Here is a 21,805-nt window from a genome sequence, read left to right as displayed (position 1 = left end):
TGTACATAGCATCTAACATTGTCTGGCATGTGTTTAGAAGCAATTTTGGAAGGCAATGTTCCCATCTTCCCTGAAATATAAAGCGAAAACAAGAACCTGAAATAAGACATTTTGTTTACTTTTTTACCTACAACCACATAAAAACCTATGAAAATACAGAGATGGTGTGGGGCCTGAAAAAGTACTACCCCATGACCTTTTTAGGAATCTATAAATTTAACAGTCAATTGTGCTACTGAAGAACAGTGTAATACTTTGGGCAATTTTACATGAATATAACTCAGGAAAATCTATCAATAGGCACCAGTAAATTGCATTGTACTAAAAGCCACCATTTTAGGGAACTTTTAAGGACCAGTCCTCCACATACAAAATTACTTGCCAAGAAGATCTGCTAACAACACAATTCTGCATGCTTTAGTCTGCAGATTCTCCTAAAAGTTACCAACTACAGCATATAAACTTTTCTTCCTACCCATAAAGTACCGTACCGTCATCACTGAATACACTAAAGTAAAATTCTAGAATACTTCAATTATGGGAAGCTTAGAGTTGCAAATTGTGTTTTACAGGTAAATAACTTAAATTTTGATATTAACATCATATTGGTTACTCAGAATCAATTGAGCAGTATCAGGTAGCTGCACGAAAATATCTGAGTTTTCAGTTACAGATTGGAAACGTGCTAGAAAAGTATTATGTTGAATCCTGCAATAAACCACACATTACAAGTAACTGGAAATGCTAATCTAGTTTCAATAAGTGAATTTTCTCTTTAACTACAGAAGTCAAGATCATCTTTCATAATCTTTTTAAAAAGCTAGAAACTACCCTGTACATTTCAATTTTGCACTGTTATTTTATGAAGCTTTGTTTCATAATTTCAATCTAAGACCTCTCCTCCAAAAGCATACCACCACAAATACATTCTAACCTATACTTATTTTGCAAGACTTCTACACTTCTTTGGAAAGAAGAGTATGAAATGAACTGTTTAGTAAACATAATCTACCTACGTTTTTAGTTTTGGCATTGATTTGGGTTTAGGTAAATGCCATTTTAGTAAGTTCCTAATTGCCAAACCAGAAATAGTAAGTTTTTCTCTTTCATTGATGTGGAATGTAAAAAATATCTGAAAGTGGTAAGGAGTATGTTCTTATACATTTCTTGGCAGTCCAAAATTACAAAGACCTCCCCCTTTTGTGTGCAGAATTGCTTTGTGCTATTTGAAATTGAATTAAACCCAAGTATGTACAGCTAAAAGTTTAAAAAACTGTGAAGGGTAGAGTACACAGAACAATAGTGACTAGAATTTTAGAGATAAGATTTTATATAAAGCATGATTTGCACTTGCATGGAAGTTATTGTACCATGACATCTAAGATTTGTTGAAAATTCCATTGAAGCAATTTTATGTAGCTGTGAGTAGCTCTATATAATCTATTTTTCTAAATGCATGCCAAAATACTAAGACTTAATACTAAGATAACTAAGTAAGAATGCAAGAAGCTCTTGAGCAAAGAAAAAAAGTAGTCAGTTATAAACCTACTATATAGCTACTTCCATAATTATACTGTATTTTAGGGTTCTTAGCTAAGTTAGTATAGTAATTAGGAGCCCAGACTGAGGAATCAGAATATGTGAGTTTAAGCCCCCACATTTCCCACCTACTTCCCAGTGGTTTAAACTTAATTTTTTGATCTGAGGAAAGCTACTTAACCCCTCTAAATCTCAGAACCACCAAACACCTAAAAAATGGGGACTGATTATATATACCTACATCAAAAGGTAAACTGTGATTAATCACATAATCCATATAAAGTACTATTCAGTGTGTGGAATATATTAAAGGCCCAGTAAATGTTAGCTATTGAAACAAGTAATCAAAATAAAGGAAAAAATCATCATTAACACAATACAATTGAAAAGAACAATGATTTTTTAAGTGGACTTTTACTTTTTACTTCTAAATAATTCTCTCACATATACTTTCCCATAAAAATTGGAAATATTGTATGTTTACACTTAAAACATCTTACTTGTAAGAACTCCAGTACAAATTCATGGATGTCTTGGGCAAGATCCACAAAAATTGCAACTTATTGCAAATATATTAAAATTCAGAGTAAAATCAGTTAAAATATGTTGCCTTTTAGTAGTAAAAAATATAAAAGTTCCTCTCTACCCCTGCCCCAAAATATAACGACAATTCTAAAGACAACTCTTATCTACAATAATTAATTGGACTTTTCCATTTATGTCACAGTTTAGATTGGAAACAACACTTGAGTTACTAGATTTTTTATTCAGATGGGGAAGGGACAAGTTGGAAATAGCATGAAATCTGTGGCAACCTGATACTTAAACACCAGGAATAACAGAAAAAGGACCATTATTAGGCAATACTTCAATAATTTTATCAGTCATAGAAATATGGAATTTTATAAAACTATCTGGGACAGCTGCAAAAATGTAAACATGCTCTGAATATCACATCTAATAACTACTGTTCCTTTTAAGTGTGATGATGGCATTGTGGTTTTGTGGGACAATGTTCTTTATATAAGCAGAGAAATACAAAGCATCAAGGTATACAGGCATTTACTATTCTTGCAATGTGCATTTGAAAGTATAAACAAGTATTTATCTATATGATTTTTTGACTCGTTTTTAAAGCAAAAGATGCCATTTTAAAAAAACATGTAAATTCTTATTTAATTTGCCATTTGATAAACTAAATAAATCAATATATTTAGTGCCTGTAGCCTACCATAGTTCTCATGAAAATTTAAGTTTCTGTATTAACCTATTGTGTGGGGGAACCACTTTTAAGTTCATCCCCATATGATTTATGACAGAATTCACAGGCATTACTGACAGAGTAAATGATTTTATATTTGAAAAAATTACAAAATATAAAATCACTAAAATCCTGTAAACTGTCTTAACTACACTCACTAGTAAGCTTCTTACTAGTAAACTTGCTCCTTCCCCACCTGAATAAAAAATCTAAAAAAACATGGTGGGGGCCGGGCGAGGTGGCTCACGCCTGTAATCCTAGCTCTCTGGGAGGCCGAGGCGGGAGGATTGCTCAAGGTCAGGAGTTCAAAACCAGCCTGAGCAAGAGCGAGACCCCGTCTCTACTATAAATAGAAAGAAACTAATTGGCCAACTGATATGTATATAAAAAAAAAATTAGCCGGGCATGGTGGCGCATGCCTGTAGTCCCAGCTACTCGGGAGGCTGAGACAGAAGGATCGCTCGAGCCCAGGAGTTTGAGGTTGCTGTGAGCTAGGCTGACGCCACGGCACTCACTCTAGCCTGGGCAACAAAGTGAGACTCTGTCTCAAAAAAAAAAAAAAAAACATGGTGGGAAGGGGAAGCTTGTACTTTCCAATGGTTTAAAGCAAATAATAAGCTTCAAGTTGGGGTCCTTAATAAAGTATCTATTTCCACTCAATAACGAACATATTGAAAAACACTAATTTGGTAGAAAAATATCACTGATTCAAGCAATCATCATCAATAGGTTATGAATGGGTGATAACTGTTGGACGAGAAATAGAATATTTATAGAGTCTCAAAGTATCTCCCCATTATTTTTTCTATTAATTATCAAAAGAACAATCTTAACCACACACAGCGGGCAAGCTGGTCAACACTTGAACCACATCATCAAAAGTGACATTGTCAATAAGGGGTAAATGAACATCACTGTGGCTCTAAATGAGACACACTGAGAATACAAGACGGTTTTGTAGCTTTGCAGCTAAAACCTACAACCTACGTCCAATAAGGAACCATCAAACAAATTTAAGGCTGAAGAACTGCTGCACATCAGAGGATACTGTAAAGGAATGACAATTAAATCATGAACTTGAATTAGATACTGATTCAGAAGAAAATTGCTAGAGTATCACTATAGCAGAGTAGAACACAGACTCTAGATTATTCTATTAAAGTTGAATTTCCTGAATTTCATAACTCGTCTGTATGTACATATAGTATCACTATTAGGAAACACATCAAAATATTAAAGGTCACGATGTATGCAACCCCATTTCCTATAGTTCAGAAAAGCACTGATAAAGCACATTATCTCAAACTGTTAAAAACTGGTCAATCACTGTAAAGTATACATGAGATCGAGTTCTTTGCATTGTTCTTGCAACTTTTTGTAAGTTTAAATAAATTCAAAATAAAAAGTTAAAAATACATTATAAAAATTGCTTAAGGAGGTCTCCAGGGCAGCCCAGGCAACTTGCCTAAGCCCCTGGGCACTACCTAAAAATTATTTTTAAGTAAATTAACAAAAAAGAAAATTTAAAGAAAAACTGCTTAAATTATTAAAATGTCAGCATGTGGCCCTTAAAAGCAATGCTCAACCCATATAAAGCAGATTAAACCATGTTATCTCCTGTGATTGGTATAACATTTGGATATTTTCTCACCTACTACCATAACTCAATTATGAGAATCTCAAAAGCTTTGAAAATTTTCTTGATACGTAATAGCCAAAATTGATAAAAAGAAATGGTGGGGCCGGCACGGTGGCTCACGCCTGTAATCCTAGCACTCTGGGAGGCCGAGGTGGGCAGATCAATCAAGGTCAGGAGTTCAAGACCAGCTTGAGTAAGAGCAAGACCCCATCTCTACTAACAATAGAAATAAATTAATTGCCCAACTAAAAATATATAGAAAAAATTAGCCGGGCATGGTGGCGCATGCCTGTAGCCCCAGCTACTCGGGAGGCCAAGGCAGGAGGATTGCTTGAGCCCAGGAATCTGAGGTTCCTGTGAGCTAAGGCTGCCGCCACCACTCTAGCCCGGGTAACACAGTTGAGACTCTGTCTCACACACACACAAGAAAAGGTAGATGAGGGAGTTAAAAGAAATGTACACATAATGTCTGTACTTGTATAGTATTTCATATAGTATTATTTTTGACATTTAAGTTTTCTAAAATGTAGATTATACTCAAGTACTTCTAAATATTATTAGTGCTTAGATTCTCAATTATAGCTGGAAAACTCATTCTAAAATTACTACTGGTTTATTTTTAGTCATCATATTTGATTTCAAAACTGTCAAAAGCCATTAAGGAACTATTTGAGGTTTTTTTTTTAAATTAACATATTTTTAAATGGTTGAGGAACACTGCAGATATTCCTTTCTAGTGAAAAACTGAGAAATGTATCGAAACTACCTGACTACAGAAAGTTAGAAAAAACTGGCTCTAGGTGAGAACACTCCATTCCCCACCCCACAAAAGAATGAGAAGTACTTATACATGACTCAAGTACTACCTGAATGAATGGATGTTAGCTAACAAACTGAAAATAAATATGAAAATGTGGTATTCTTGTTTAAACTCTCCAGAGTTATACAAGTTAGCTACCACAAAAAGCTGCTATTAATACTTCTAAGCCACATTCTCTAACTTAAGTGACTCTCGCAGAACACTTGAAATTTCCTTAGCGGTTATCTGATTCTTACTTTGCCACTCATGTGATTTTTGTTTAAAAAAGTCTATGAAGCCAGAAAATCAGGTTTCAAACCCATGAATTCTTTGAGTAAAAAAATTGATAAAGCTAAAATGACACAACTCTGATTGTGGATATTAATAGTCAACACAATATACCAAGCACATAGGAGATGCCTCAAAGATTACTTCTTGATTGATTATATAACAAAGTACAAGCCAGGAGACTAATCAATTTATTGTACAGACAAGCATAGGAAGTATGTGCCAGCTATGAAATATACTGACAGCAATAAGAATGGATTACTGCTCTCTAAAGCCTCAATTCCCAAAACTGGTTGCCATAAACACCTAAGAAACAAAAACAGATACCATATGTCTATACTCTGGAGATTGAGCCAGCAGCATTGATGTACTACTTGGGAAACTTGTATATGTTAAAAGCCTTCCAGGTGATCCTAAAGCAGTGAAATTTATAAACTATGGCTCCAGGAATAACCTCTTGATTTATTTTACTCATGTACAAAATGAGAGGGCTAGGCCAGGCGTGGTAGCTCACGCCTGTAATCCTAGCACTCTGGGAGGCCGGGGCGGGCAGAGTGCTTGAGGTCAGAAGTTCGAAACCAGCCTGAACGAGACCCTGTCTCTACTAAAAATAGAAAGAAATTAATTGACCAACTAAAAAAATATATACAAAAAAAAAAAAACATTAGCCAGGCATGGTGGTGCATGCCTGTAGTCCCAGCTACTAGGGAGGCTGAGGCAGTAGGATCGCTTGAGCCCAGGAGATTGAGGTTGCTGTGAGCTAGGCTGACGCCATGGCACTCACTCTAGCCTGGGCAACAAAGCAAGAATCTGTCTCAAAAAAAAAAAAAAAAGAGAGGGCTAAACTAATTCATCTTCCAGCCCTAAATTTCTGATTTAAAACAACATCCACTTTGGCTTCAAATATATAACTACAATCATCATAACTTAGAGAGTGAAAAAAATTTCAAAACCATCCCTACAAAATGGCCGACACTTTTTTCTTCAAACCCAAGTTGTAGAAATTGTCACCATAAAAAAGACCATTTCCTGTAATGAGTCTTTGGACAAAGGAAGACTTACAATAATGTTATCTATATACAATAGTTTTGAAATCTTGCATTTAAACAGAAGGTTGTAACTGAACAGACTCTGTCACATGAATAAAAGTATTTAGATTTGGTTTCAGAAAGACTAAAAAACAGCTTTGGGATCTTATCATCTTTGAACAATATCACAGTTCAATGTATTATTTCAAAACTACATCTCAATCCTGTCTTTGATATCAACTTGTCTTTAAAGCTATCACTTAACATTTCTAAATAGAAAATTTTTCTTTGGCGGTCTCTTAGCATATAAAGCAGTCAAACTTACCCATGTTATGCTTTCCTGAATCATAGAAATTAGCAGCTGAGTTCTCAAGAAAATGTATTCAAAGCAAATATTCACAATTTTTGTTTAAACTGCTGTGGATTCTGGTATGTGAGGGAAAAAAATCCATACAGACTATACCTATTACACCAGTATACTAACCAACTACTTGTTTCCTGTTATTAAGTTGCTAAGAGTAAAATAGTTTCATAATAAAATTTAAAGTTTAAAAACCTAATAAAAATGAATAAAACTGAGTTTAGAAATAAATTATTTATAAGCTAATAAATGCATTCTCATTATTTAGAGGTACAGCTTTTTTATAGCTACCAGTGGTAATATTTTAGACATCTTAATTTCCTGGAAGTACCTTGAATCAGATTCATTCAAAAGGAAAGCTGTTTCAAAGTTGATGCACTAAACAAAATAAAAACAAGAGTCCATTAGAAAATATTTGAGCTTTTTACTTAAAGTGATTTTGTTTTATAAGAGAAAGTCAATTGAGGTTCTGGCTATATAATATTATGAAGGGTTACGTATGTTTGTGTTGACTCATAAATGCTATGTTGAAGCATATCTTTAATAGCTCTTGGGATAGGGAGTCCAAAATTACCAAATGTACTAAAATTATCCTAAGTGTTAGGTATTATATATTATTATGTTACTCCATAAATGTCCAAGAAATTTACGCTAAAACACTACTACCCCTCAGGGAAACTTCAGATTGCATGACCCAACAGTCCTTTTTGTTTCACAACTAAATTTAACAATATATATGCACTTTTAATTATAAACCCAGAGATGCCCTTTTCCATTTTCAGAATATATCACAACTCTTCTTATACAAAAGAATAGAATTTATAAAGGTGAGTTAAAAATGTAAAGTCTTTGCAAAGGAAAGAAAATGACTATATTTTTTTCAATGTTTACCAATGACCGCAGATTATTATAGTTTTGCTTTATAAGGTTAAGAAATGTAAAAGCAATCAGGTTGACTAGCACAAGACTTTGCTTGAAAAAAATGGCTATGTTTCACATAAAATAAATTATTTAGAAGATATAAAGATTAGAAAACAAGACTTTTTAAAGAGAAATTTTATCTAAGTGACTATGTCCTTTTGGAAATAGTTGCCTTGGGTGAAAAGAAAAAAAAACTCCAAGGGAAAAAATGTACAGACCATGTTAGTATAATGGACAACACCTAAAATGTCTCTGCTACAATGGATAAGGAAAAGGGATGGAACAGGATGTTTCAATAAAACCTAAAATTGTTTACTACTTATAATAGTGAACATGCAAATATTTCCTTTGCTTATTAAGTTAATTATTATTCAAAGCACTTTCAAACATTTGATCACTCAGTTCTGTGTTTGTAAGTACTTCCTATTGTTTTCTTTTATATCTCTACTCTACATTTATATATGCATCTAAGAAACTGTAGATAAAAAAGCATATTGAGTTTTAGAGTAAAATGTGAATAATCACACAGACATGGACCAACATTTATTACAAACAGGAAAAGTACAGATCTATTAGGAAAGAGTACAGATGTTTTTTTAAAAAGGCTGTAAGCGGAAGTATAGAAAAGAAATTACTGTTATCTATATGATAATGTAGTATCTTTTATCTGTATTTTAAAATCACATTGCTCAATATAAACAAAACATTATAATACATCAAACTGCCACGTAAAGGTATTAAAACAGTATCAACAGTGGAGAAGTTTATTTCAATTTAGGTCACTCATGTTGAATCCTGAGTTCACTTCCATTTTCGAAGAAGAAAGGTTATATTTTTAAAAGTCTTTTGCTCCAAGAAGAAAAGTTATTTTGAAAAATTGCAATGTTAAGCTACAGAACCCATTATTTATAAGGAAAGAAAAACCAAATATAGAGAAAAGAATTCATGTTTTTTAAATTTTTTAAATAAAAAGCAATCAATTCTCTATATACTTTTATTAAAGAATTACAGCTTTCACAGACAGCAAGATACATTATTGCTATTACCAGCAGCATTACGTTCTTCATTTCTCCTTCAGTTACCAATAAAAAATACATCCTTCGGTAAAAAAATTTATGAATGTGGCCCAATTCAAAACAAATTACTTCTAACAATAAGATATTGTAGCTTACATGTTGCCACACTGATTACCTAGCTACATGAAAAGCTACAGAAACCATGGTGGCGGGGGGAACAATTTAAAAGAATATGGCAGAAGTGCATAGATTTTTCTCAACTTTGTGATACTCAGTGACCCTTTTGATCACTGTAAAAGGTGGTTCTTTAAGGAGCACTGAGGCTCTGATTAGGGTATTCCACTTAATTCTAAGTATTTAAAAACTCACATTTCTTCAGTTCAAAAATATAAGTTCAAAAATACTAAACTGTATTTACGATATCTGTACATAATTAAATAGCTAGAGACCTATTCAAATGATTCCTTTACTTAAAACTAAGAAGCAGCAAAAGTACTTTCGTATAATGATATGTTATCAAGTATAGAGTCTAAAAGACATTAAGAATAGTCATATATATCACTTTAAGAATAGTCATACAATTGCCTGTTCTTATGATATTGTTAAATCATGTGAAATAGAAGTTTTGGAATGTAAGAGTAGAGCAATACCTTTCAGGGACTGGAGGCAAAATGTTACCTCTGATGTATTATATACAACACCGAAATAATTTGGCCTAACTTTTGAAATTATATAATTATATTATAAATAGTTCGTTCTAAATGCCCATTCAGAACAAGAGAATTTTACTTCCAACAATTTCTATACTATAGCAAAAAAATAAAAGTGTGTGACAAATTAAAGATGACATTTTAAAACCCAAATTTTACATAGCTAAGTAGGTCCTGCTAAACTCTGAGATATGAGAAAAGCAGACATAGTATCACTAACTTCTTTTCTAAATAATTATTTATAATTTGCACTAATGTTCCACTGATGTTTCAAATTTTTAAAAAGTTTTTAAAAATATCTCTTTCCTTTGCTACTTAAGTAGGATTTGCAAAAAATTTCTCTGAGGAAGCAAATTATCTTTTGTTTTTAAAGCTGTATGTATTTTCTATTAGAAAAAATCATATAAAGTCATACAAGTTGGTTTAGCTGAATATAAATAAATGAAATATTACAATTTTCCCACCATGAAGTATTGACTTACAACAAATGTATTAATAAAACTTTATTTTCTTGAGAGTGCATACAGAATGTTATGTAAACACATTAATTATCACTTCAGATTTTCAAAAAGTATTATAAATAGGTTATATGTCTTCTCCAGAAATATAAAAGGCCATATTGAGTGAAATGACCAAAGAAAATTTTAGCCTGTCACAGGCTAAACAAAAATATAAAATGTGAAAATAAAAAATAAAGAGCAAATTAGGAAAGAGAAAACCACAGCTCAGGATATGCATTTCTAAAACCAGTATTAAATTTAAAATCCTAATTCCTATACCAAAAAAATAAAATCTTAAAAATACACGTATATATTCTTTACCATTTTTACTCAATATGATTTATATATACATAAATATTTGCGTGTGTGTGTATGAGTGTGACATAACTGTATTCATTACCAACTAAAGAAATCTAGCAACTGCTAGCAGCTCTGACATACTATGAAATGAACCTATCATTTGGAGAACTTTCAGCCCCTTGGAATAATATCTGGTCTTTCTCGAAATTCGTTTTTAGATTACAGTTTGTATCTCACAGCTAGGAAATAAGAAAAACAAACCCATTATATTTATAATTACAGAATGGCATATCCAACTGCCAATTTTAGTTTAACTTATACTATAATAATATGCATGGACAATGCCTGAATATTTGAGAAACAATTTTAAAAACTCAAAAAGTACTACTTCATTATACAAAAAGGATTACATATCAATTATTTTTGTTTCTGACGAGTCTGAATATAAGCTAATGTGTTTGTAAAGTTAGACTAGAACGCAGACCAGGTGCAGGTGATCCAGGTTCCTTGTTTTAATAAATGAGTAAATACAAAGCAGCACTGGCTTCAGCAAATTTCAGACAGAACTCAACTGTTGGGTTTTGTGGCAGTCTACCCTGGTGATTTAAATATATTAGGAAGAAATGGTCCCAGATGATAGGCGATGAAACCTTAAGGATACAGTCATGGGCCAAAACTACCAGACTCCACATAAGGTACAATCTCTCTCACACATGCAAGCACACAAACATACATACCACATACACAACCACACACACAAAAACAAAACACTCACAATGTTCCAGCTATTATCCAGTAATTTCCCTCCCCACAAAGTAATACAATCTAAACTATAGCACAAAACAATGAGTACACTGTAGCCTCTATTCAAACCTGCTGCTCATTGGGTCCATTCTGAGGACACATCACAGGTGACACTGTGTTGTGCTAAATTCCATTCAGTACTACGGATACTAAAAGCCCTTTGAATAGGTCCAAAATATTAATAACAGACCTACATATTATCAAATTTCAACTATGGTGGAAATGTCATGTTGAGGCTGCAGTGTACTTGATTATGTTGAGAATTTATATTATAAAAATTAATATTAAAAATAAGTAATGCATAAGTATTATAAATAAGCTACAAAAAGAAATGGACATTGTTTTCATATTAATGTGGGTATCAATTATTTCCATGTTACCCTTTCTATCCCATTTAATTTATAACCTAAAATGATTAGTTGGTGCCAACTGTTAGCATTAGCAACACGTAATACTTTATTATCATTTTTTTACTGCTAATTCCAGTCTTCAAAAATTAACATTTTCCTTCCAATCATAATCAAGAAGGGGACCCTTACTCTTTAAAATAAACATGCCCAACTTCAAATTTCAAGACAGATAAAAAGCAAGAAAAAAAAAAATCAAATTATCATTGGGTAAATTATGATTAAATAGGTTTGAGTTACATTAGCTTAATCCTGCATAATGTAAACTTTATCTTACAGAAAAAAACTTTTCTTTAAATTATTGAAGTGCTTACATTGACAAACCATGCATTTTCACAAAATTATAATTTGAAATAATTCTTTTCTTTAAAATGTTTCATTTCACCAGACACTCAAAATACCCTATGAAAAACTAAGTTAACATTTCTGTATTTTCATATAATCCCATTCATATTAGTAAGTAGGAATAAAAAGAAAAATGAGTTCTAAATAAATGACACAGGAGGCAATAAATTGACACATGACAAGTAAATAAAAGGCTAAAGCACTCCAATACCATTGAAACTGTTTTAATGTTGTTGCAATACCAAAATGCAACAATCATCTTGTAAAAGACCCAAATTTCAAAAATTCATTTTAATTACTCCTTCATACCTATTTTACAAAATAAAGGCAAGAGACATTTAAATCCTCCTTGTCCTAGTTGTGCTATGTTCCTAACTTGTTTTCTATCACTATAGTGGTATGCTGCAATTCCCATCAGATGCTATATAAGAAAAAATAAAATAAAATAGTAACCTCTGCTTCAATGTACAGTTTCCAGAATCTGCCAGAACTGGGGAACTGGGCAACAAGGCGTTCATAAGTCTTCCGGGCTTTGTCTATAGGTTGATTCTAAAATTGAAAACCAATAAACAGCATTTACAATGTTAGGATTATGAAAATATTATTTACTGCAGAACCAAGTAGTGTGATTGGACCCATAGAGAAGGAAATGTAATCCTATATCACTAAACCTGTGCCTCTCGAATGAGAATGCTCCAAGCATCAAGGTCATATGGATTCTCTTCTAATTTCTTTTCAGCTTTCTTCACCTTCTCTGGGACATACTCAGCTGCCTGGGAAAAAAAATAATAACGAACTGAAGTTACTGCTTGAAAAATCTCATGCCTAACTTCATTCAAGAACAATGTCAGTCCCTGGATGCAGTATCACATTACAAAGCATAAAAATATCCTCTTATAACAATCATCCCTCCATATCTGTGGGTTCTAAAACCTTGAATTCAACCAACAGTGGATCAAAAATATTTCATAGGGTAAAAAAAGCATGACTGCGTCTGTACTAAACATGTTACAGACTTTTTAGTCTTGTCATTATTTTCTAAACAGTACAGTATAACAAATATTTATACAGCATTTCTATTGAATTAGACAGTATAAGTAATCTAGAGATGATTTAAAGCACACAAGAAAATGCACACAGGTTATATGCAAATACTACACCATTTTATATAAGAGATTTGAATATATGTTGATTTTGGTATCCAAGTGGGGGTCCTGGTATCCCACAGATACTAAGGGATGAATGTACTTTATTATCAGAAGTCACTTGCATAAAAAGAATAAAATCATCAATTTTTTTATTCAACTAAACTTATTTTTATATTAAATGCTGCAAAACAGCAGTTCTCAAACTTTATGGTCTCAGGACCCCTTCACACATTTAAAAATTACTAAGGAACACAAAAAGCTTTTATTTGCATTATATCAATACCATATTAGAAATTAAAATTGGAAAAACTTTAAATATTCACTGATTTAGAAATAACAAAATTTTTACATATTGTTTTTCATGAAAAATAACTTTAAAAATTCAGTAAGAATGTCTTTGTTTTACACATTTGCAAATCTGTGTAATGAATGACTTAATAAAAGGCAGCTGGATTTGCATATCAGCTTCTGCATTCAATCTGCTGCCACAACACATATCACAGATGCTGAAAGGTTTCCATTGTACACTCATCAGAGATTAAGAGTAAAAAAAGGCAAATAATGTCTTAGATTTATTATGAGATAGCCTGAACTCCCAGATCCTTTGAAAGTTTTAGGAAACCCTAGGGTCCCTGGACCAGCTTTGAGAAACACTGCTGCCAGAGCATTCATCCTGAGCCACAAAGAAAAAGCATGAAATGACATGGAAACTTTTATTTTTATGTAAAAAATTTTAAAAACATGAATTCACAAACTGTACATACAGCATAATGAAAACTACAAAAGAAATCTCCAATGAGAGATTTTAAAAACATAATAATATGCTCAGAGTGGTCATGCTTGGGAGATGCCTAGTGGAAGTACAGGTGATTTTTTCCCCTTTCATTCAACATTTCCTAAATCCTTTAATAAGGTAGTTTTATTTTTATTATACAAATTTAACCTTTAAAAAATGCCTAAAATAACAGCTAGCACCTGAGGTATAAATACAAGTATTACTTCTCAAATTGTTCAGAATACTACTGCGTACCACAAGATGAATGTAATGTTCAAGTCAGTCAGATAAATGTTAAAGTTTTGCCTTGCCCTTTTTCCAGAAATTCTTGAAATCTATAATATGGTAATAAATAGTGATAATATTCAAGCCATAGACAAGTAAGCACTGCCCCTATCATCTCCCCTCCACACTTTTAAGTGGAATTAATATCTCATGGAACAATTCTGTCAAAACACCAGTTTGAAAAAGTTTAAAGTCATCTGTTTAGACAAAAAAAATTAAATTAGTTTGTACCAGTGGTATTCATTTATTTAGAAAGAAAAACATTTTAAAAGACTAATTTGAATCAAAATTAGAATGTTTTACTAATATACAAGAACTTTATGAATAGCTTGCTCAGGGAACTAAAACTAGAAAAGAAGTTATAAAGGACTAGTGGCTCCTCTCCCATATAAAAATACAGTTTGGTAATGGTGGCAAATCCAATCACTGGACCAGGAAAGTTCAGGAAAACAGGTAAATGGAAAATCTGCAAATAATAGTGGTGGCCATTTTATATTGGAATGGTGGATTATTCAATAAATGGTTATAGAATAACTAGTCACCTGTTAGAATAACTGTAAGTCAACTTTATCAAAACAAAGTTGAATTCCTACTTTGCCTTTTCTACCAAAATAAATTTAAGAAAGATCAAAGATTTAAATGTTAGAAACAAAAACACAAGAAAGAACTAGAGGAAAATATGGTGAAATGTATCTTGGCATGGGAAAGGCTCTTCAGAAGCCTTTAAGGAGTAAACTCAATTACATAAAAAGTTTAAATTTGTGCATGAGAAAAGTGTCAAAATCAAAGTAAAAAGACAAACTTTAACAAAAATGTCCAACACATATGACAAAGTACTAAATGTGTTAGTATGAAGTCCAGTCAATAAAAGACTGCGACTCAAAAGGAAAATGGGCAAAGTATATAGTTTACAGAAAAAGAATTAACTTTTAAACACTCAAAAGGAATGCAAATGTTAAACCATAAGACAGAGACCAAATATTTTATAGTTAAGATTGCATAGGCAAGAATTTGTACAAACAGACATTCTCCAGTTGTTGGTAGGGGCAACTAGCAATACTGATCAAAATTTAATATGAATGCCTCACCCTAAATTTCAATTCTAGCAACTTACCCTACTGCACATGCACACAAAGATGTACACTGGAAGGTAGTCACAGCTGCTAGACTGTAGTTGTATAAGATGGAAATAATTTAAATAACTATATACAAAAGAACTAATTAAATAAATTATGGAATCTATAATCACTACAAAGAACAAGGGCGGGCAGGTAGCAACATGGAACAATCTCCATATTAGTTTGAAAAAAAAAAAGCAAGGGTGAGCAGGAGACACACACACAACACATACACTTACTTTACACTGTTGTGTACCCTTCTGGTCTGTGAATTTTTACTATTCATCTGAGAAATATTCATTCAGTGCCTACTATGTGCCAGACATTATTGAAGTGGCTCTTGGGATACAACAAAATAAAGAATTCTTCCCAATGGTTTACTTCTTGAAAAGATAAACTTGAATTTTAAGTAAACTATAATTTTAGTTGTGAGATACCAATTATAAAGTAATAGTAAATTAAGAAGTAAAACTGATACAGGAACTAAATAAAAACCAGCCAATTATACTTGAATTACTTTAATCAGTGGTAACAAACTCCAAAACCACTCTGAATCAAGGATTTTCTTTGGAAAGATGCCAGGGGATGGGAAGGACAAACAATCCTACAAGATATGAGATTTTTTGGGCCTTTTAGTAGCATTCAAGCTCAAGTGTGTACAATAAACCTGATAATATCCTAAATTTGTCACTAAAACAGTACTAATTTCTCTCTTAGTACTAAGATTTGTGATCTGTGCCCTCTAAAAGACGGAAATGATTATAGACAAGCGAAATCACTGCTAAGGCTTACTGCTGTTAAGTAAGTTTAATTTTGCATTTGTAGAGCTATTTAAATTACCTTACAGTATTCACTGATATCTTTCTATAGCTCAAGCCCCACTCGCTGAAAATTAAGCTACCAAATTAGATAGCATATACCATATAATCTGTAAAAGAACAGAGAAACTCAGAAGAATCCAATATTACAGCAAACATAATCACAAGACACAGAGATGCCTACTTATTCAATAAAATTAGCCATTCCTTTAGTGATTCTCAACCTCAGCAGTGTATTAGAATCACCTAAGGAAAGTAAGGGCTTTAAAAACTCTCCAGGTGGTTTTAATGTGCAGCATCCCTAGTTGAAAACCATGGCTCTCTAGTTCCCAACTCCTTTTTTGGTGTCACAGAAACTTTCTGCAGTCCAATGAACCCTAGGGGCACTTTCTCAGAATGTCCTTAAATATACAAAATAAATTCTGCAGGATTTCAAAGGAAATCAATTATTTGGAAATGTAATTGTCAAAATATTTTTAAAACAAAGTTTTGTTTTGTTTTAAAGAGAGAGTTTCACTATGTTGCTAGCCCCAAACTCCTGGTCTTAAGCAATCCTCCTGCCTCAGCCTGGGATTACAGGTGCTTGCCATCAGGTGGGGCTCCAAAATTTTATTAATATATAGTAATATATAGTACATCAAATAACAAGCTCTAGTGGCCAGTCTAATGATGAGTGCAAACAATATTTTGAATATTTATCTCAAAGTCATAGTTATGACCACATTTAATCCCCACAATAAGACCTGGCGTGGAGGCTCACGTCTATAATCCCAGCACTGAGGAAGGCCAAAGTGGGATGATCACTTAAGACTAGGAGTTCAATACCAGCCTGGGCAAGAAAGCAAGACCCCATCTCTAAAAAAAAAAAAAAAAAAAATTATTAAAAAATTAGCCAGACATGGCGGTGCTTGCCTGTGGTCCCACCTACTTGGGAGGCTGAGGCAGGAGGCTCACTTGAGCCCAGGAGTTAAGAGGTTGCAATGAGCTACAAAGATGCACCACACTCCAGCCTGAGTGACAGAACAAATACAATCTCTAAAAAAAAAAAAAAAAAGGCTTTCATCATCACAGCAATGAACCAGCAGTTAGGTAGCCAAGGCTGAGGGTTCAGCACTTTTGTTTTCTGGCCTGGTAACCATTTTGGTATTGGGCAAAGACAAACTAAACAATCTTCTAGCATCCACAAGTAGAGACACTGGGATGGAGTTGCATTATTATTTCCTGACTCTGTTGCCAGAGCAAGGGAATAGGTCACTTTAAGAAAACAGGGTAAGTTTCCAGTGGCCCATCTGTAATGGACTGAGGTCATAACTCCGCTTGGTGTAGCAAAAGAACAGCTGTCCCATGTTTACACATTCCAACAACTTATTACTACAAGAAACTATCAAAATCCAGCGTTTGCCTTTGGAATAATAACCTATGATCCCAATATCATTCTTCAGGGGATGTTAATGGGGAGCAAGTTGGGGCCTCAAATCAACTGAGTAAAACAAAAATTGGACTAGTTCTCAAGGCATGCATATTACCAATTACTTAATTTTCTATTTTTTTTTTATCTCCCTCTCACACACACATCCTTTCTATTTTATTTTCTCTGTGAATAGCAAGAAACATGTACAATTGGCTAAAACTCTGGAGGTAGCATAAAAATATGTGTTTACATATTTTTTGTCCTGGCTTTGAGACACAATTCACACACCATACAATTCGATCATTTAAAGTATATAATTCAAGGCTGGGCGCAGTGGCTCACGCCTGTAATTCTAGCACTCTGGGAGGCCGAGGCGGGCAGATTGCTCTAGGTCAGGAGTTCGAAACCAGCCTGAGCAAGAGCAAGACCCCGTCTCTACTATAAATACAAAGAAATTAATTGGCCAACTAATATATATAGAAAAAATTAGCCGGGCATGGTGGCGCATGCCTGTAGTCCCAGCTACTCGGGAGGCTGAGGCAGGAGGATTGCCTGAGCCCAGGAGTTTGAGGTTGCTGCAAGCTAGGCTGATGCCACGGCACTCACTCTAGCCTGGACAACAAAGCGAGACTCTGTCTCAAAAAAAAAAATAAATAAATAACAATAAAGTATATAATTCAAGAAAAAAACAAACCAAAAAATGAAAATAAAACAAAAAAAAACAAAAATAAAGTATATAATTCAACGATTTTTATTTACAAACATATTCGGAGTTGTGCAACCACCCAAATTTTAAAACATTTTATCACTCCAAAAAGAAACCTGTGTTCACTAGCAGTCACTCCCATATCCGTCCAATCCCCAAGCCTTGGGCAACCACCAATATACCTTGTCTCTATGGATGTGCCAATATTTCATGTAATCATACAATGTATTGTTTCTGGTTTTCAATTAGCACAATGCTTTTAAAGTTCATATTCTGGCATGTATCAAGTACTTTTGATTGCTGAGTAATATTCCATTATAGTAATAATATTTCATTATATGGATATCCTATGTTTTATTTATTCATTCATCAGCTGATAGACCTTGGATTACTTTCAGTTTCTGGCTATTAAGAATAATGCTGGGCCGGGCGCTGTGGCTCACGCCTGTAATCCTAGCTCTTGGGAGGCCGAGGCGGGCGGATTGCTCAAGGTCAGGAGTTCAAAACCAGCCTGAGCAAGAGTGAGACCCCGTCTCTACTATAAATAGAAAGAAATTAATTGGCCAACTGATATATATATAAAAAATTAGCCGGGCATGGTGGCGCATGCCTGTAGTCCCAGCTACCCGGGAGGCTGAGGCAGAAGGATCACTCGAGCCCAGGAGTTTGAGGTTGCTGTGAGCTAGGCTGACGCCACGGCACTCACTCTAGCCTGGGCAACAAAGCGAGACTCTGTCTCAAAAAAAAAAAAAAAAAAAAAAAAAAAAAAAAAGAATAATGCTGCTATGAACATTATTGTATAAGTTTTTTTGTGGAATTCATTTTGTGCATTTTCTTTTTTCTTGAGTATATACCCAGAAATGCAATTGTTAAGTCAGCTGATAACTCTATGTTTAACATTTTGAAGAACTGTCAGACTGTTTTCCAAGTGGCTACACCATTTTACATTCCCATCAGCAATGTATGAGGGTCCCAATTTCTCCACATTTGTTATTGTCTGTCTTTTTTATTATAGCCATCCTAGAGGGTGTGACGTACTACCTGACAGTGATTTTCATTTACATTTCCCTGGAGGTTATCGAAGCTGAGCATCTTTTAATGTTCTTATCGGCCATTTGTAAATCTTCTGTGAAGAAATGTCTACTCAGATCTTTTGCTCTTTTTTTTTTTTTGGAGGCAGGGTCTTGCTCTGTTGCCCAGGCTAGAGTGCAGTGGCATCATCACAACTCGTTGCAACCTCAAACTCCTTGGCTCAAAGGATTCTCCTGCCTCAGCCTCCCAAGTAGCTGGGACTACAGGCAAGTGCCACTACACCAGCTATGTTTTGTAAAGATGGACTCTCACTCTTGCTCAGGCTGATTGGCTCAGGAATTGGCTGTCCCCAATTCCTGACCTCAAGTGATCCTCTGACCGCAGCCTCCCAAAGTGCTAACGACTACAGGCATTAGCTACCATGCCCAGCCCTTTGCCCATTTTTAAACTGGGTTTTAAAAAATTATTTATGCCCAGGCACAGTGGCTCACAACTGTAATCCCAGCACTTTGGGAGGCTGAGGCAAAAGATCACTTGAGTCCAGGAGTTTAAGACCAGCCTGAGCAAGAACAAGAACCCATCTCCTACAAAAAATAGAAAAATTAGCCAAGTGTGGTGTAATGTAACTGTAGTCCCAGTTACTTGGGAGGCTGAGGCAGGAAGATCACTTCAGCCCAAGAGTTTGAGGTTGCAGTGAGCTAGAATACTACTGTACTCTAGCATGGGCAACAGACAGTGAGACCCTGTCTCAAAAATAAACAAGTTATTATCTTGGCTTCACAGACACCATGCACTATTCTAACTAGTCACAAACTTTTTGTAAAGGATCATTTTACAATCTCAAAAACTGGAGAACCCAAAGGGATTTTTCAAATAAATGTGGGTTATATCAATCATGTGGTTTTAGAAATTAAAACCAAAAAACTTACAGTATTTAATTCATTTTAAAATAAACCTCTTACGCCAGGCACACTGGCTCACACCTGTAATCCTAGCACTCTGGGAGGCTGAGGAGGGCGGATAGCTCAATGTCAGGAGTTCGAGACCAGCCTGAGCAAGAGCAAGACCCTGTCTCTACCATAAAGAGAAAGAAATTAATTGGCCAACTAAAAATATATAGAGAAAAAAATTGGCCGGGCATGGTGGTACATGCCTGTAGTCCCAGCTACTTGGGAGGATGAGGCAGGAGGATTGCTTGAGCCCAGGAGTTTGAGGTTGCTGTGAGCCAGGCTAACACCACAGCACTCTACTCAGGGCAACAGAGTGAGACTCTGTCTCTAAATAAATAAATGGACTTCTTAAATATCAATATAAATAACATATTTTTAAAAATTTTCTAAAACAAACAAAAACAGTGAAAAGAACAGCACTATTTTATATTTTTATAATCTTTTTAATGTCTGGCTGATAGAAATTACCGGCTTCTGCTTTTGACCTGTTGTGCAGTTGGAAAAGGGAAGAAAGATAATTTTTAATAGCCTTCTCATGTAATTGTGGATAGGTGAGAAAGCCTCTGGAAAACTCTGAATTATGCTTTTTTGAAACTCCAAACCACTTTGTTTCTATATGGGCTCTTAAACTTATGGGGGGGGGTTAATAGGAGGGTGGAGTATGAAGAGGTGACAGATTATTATACTAAAGCTTGAAAAAAACAATATAATTTCTTCTCTCACTCTAGAGTTGAAGAAAAAAAAAAGAAAAAAACAATATAATTTCTTATTCCCACATTCCCACCAGGGCAGTAAAACAGAAAAAAAAAAAAGTAGTTCTTTCTCCAAATAGCTATTTTCATGGTAAACTGGAAGGGTGTTATGCTAGGGGGTCATACTGAAATTAAGTTAAAAGAGTGATCAGTTTAATACAAGTGATATACACCAAACTATGCAAGAAGGAAAAGATGGTAGGTTAAAGATTTAAGCCTATGTATGCTCTTGACTATGACCAACAGAGGTAAATCTCAACCCTAGTTTTGTAATGAGTATTTCCCATAAGGTAAAGATTATCTAAATATAGTGGGAGCAGGAGACAAGCACGCAGACAAATCACTAACATACTATCCTCAGATTATCTGCATTTTTTTCTCCACTTATTTACCAAGAATGTATTTAAAAACAACTTTTAGGCCGGGCGTGGTGGCTCACGCCTGTAATCCTAGCACTTTGGGAGGCCGAGGCGGGCGGATTGCTCAAGGTCAGGAGTTCAAAGCCAGCCTGAGCGAGACCCCGTCTCTACCAAAAATAGAAATAAATTAATTGACCAACTAAAAATATATATACAAAAAATTAGCCGGGCATGGTGGCGCATGCCTGTAGTCCCAGCTACTCGGGAGGCTGAGGCAGTAGGATCACTGAGCCCCAGAGATTGAGGTTGCTGTGAGCCAGGCTGACGCCACGGCACTCACTCTAGCCTGGGCAACAAAGTGAGACTCTGTCTCAAAAAAAAAATAAATAAATAAAATAAAAACAACTTTTAAAGTCCAGATATCCTCTCTAACTCAGTGGTAAACAGGCTTTAATTTACATAAAAATCATTTGTGGTACTTCTTTCAAATGAAGATTCTCAGCCACATTTACAGAACCTGATATAGTAAGTTT

At 34.3% G+C, this 21,805-nt stretch overlaps 1 protein-coding gene across 2 annotated transcripts in view; it reads right to left on the bottom strand.

The window, feature by feature from the left end:
- Positions 1 to 21,805, bottom strand: part of CSTF3 (cleavage stimulation factor subunit 3) — a 73,492-nt gene that overhangs the window by 46,423 nt on the left and 5,264 nt on the right. For both annotated transcript variants that reach the window (XM_076002047.1, XM_012739862.3), the window contains exons 2-3: positions 12,590 to 12,691; positions 12,372 to 12,467 (exon numbers count right to left, since the gene is read on the bottom strand). In XM_076002047.1, coding sequence (XP_075858162.1) covers positions 12,372 to 12,467; positions 12,590 to 12,691 — 198 coding nt within the window. The remainder of the gene's footprint in view (positions 1 to 12,371; positions 12,468 to 12,589; positions 12,692 to 21,805) is intronic.

This window comes from Microcebus murinus, chromosome 4, assembly GCF_040939455.1.
Source record: "Microcebus murinus isolate Inina chromosome 4, M.murinus_Inina_mat1.0, whole genome shotgun sequence".
Lineage (NCBI taxonomy): Eukaryota > Metazoa > Chordata > Mammalia > Primates > Cheirogaleidae > Microcebus > Microcebus murinus.
This window is presented reverse-complemented; position numbering and strand designations above follow the sequence as displayed.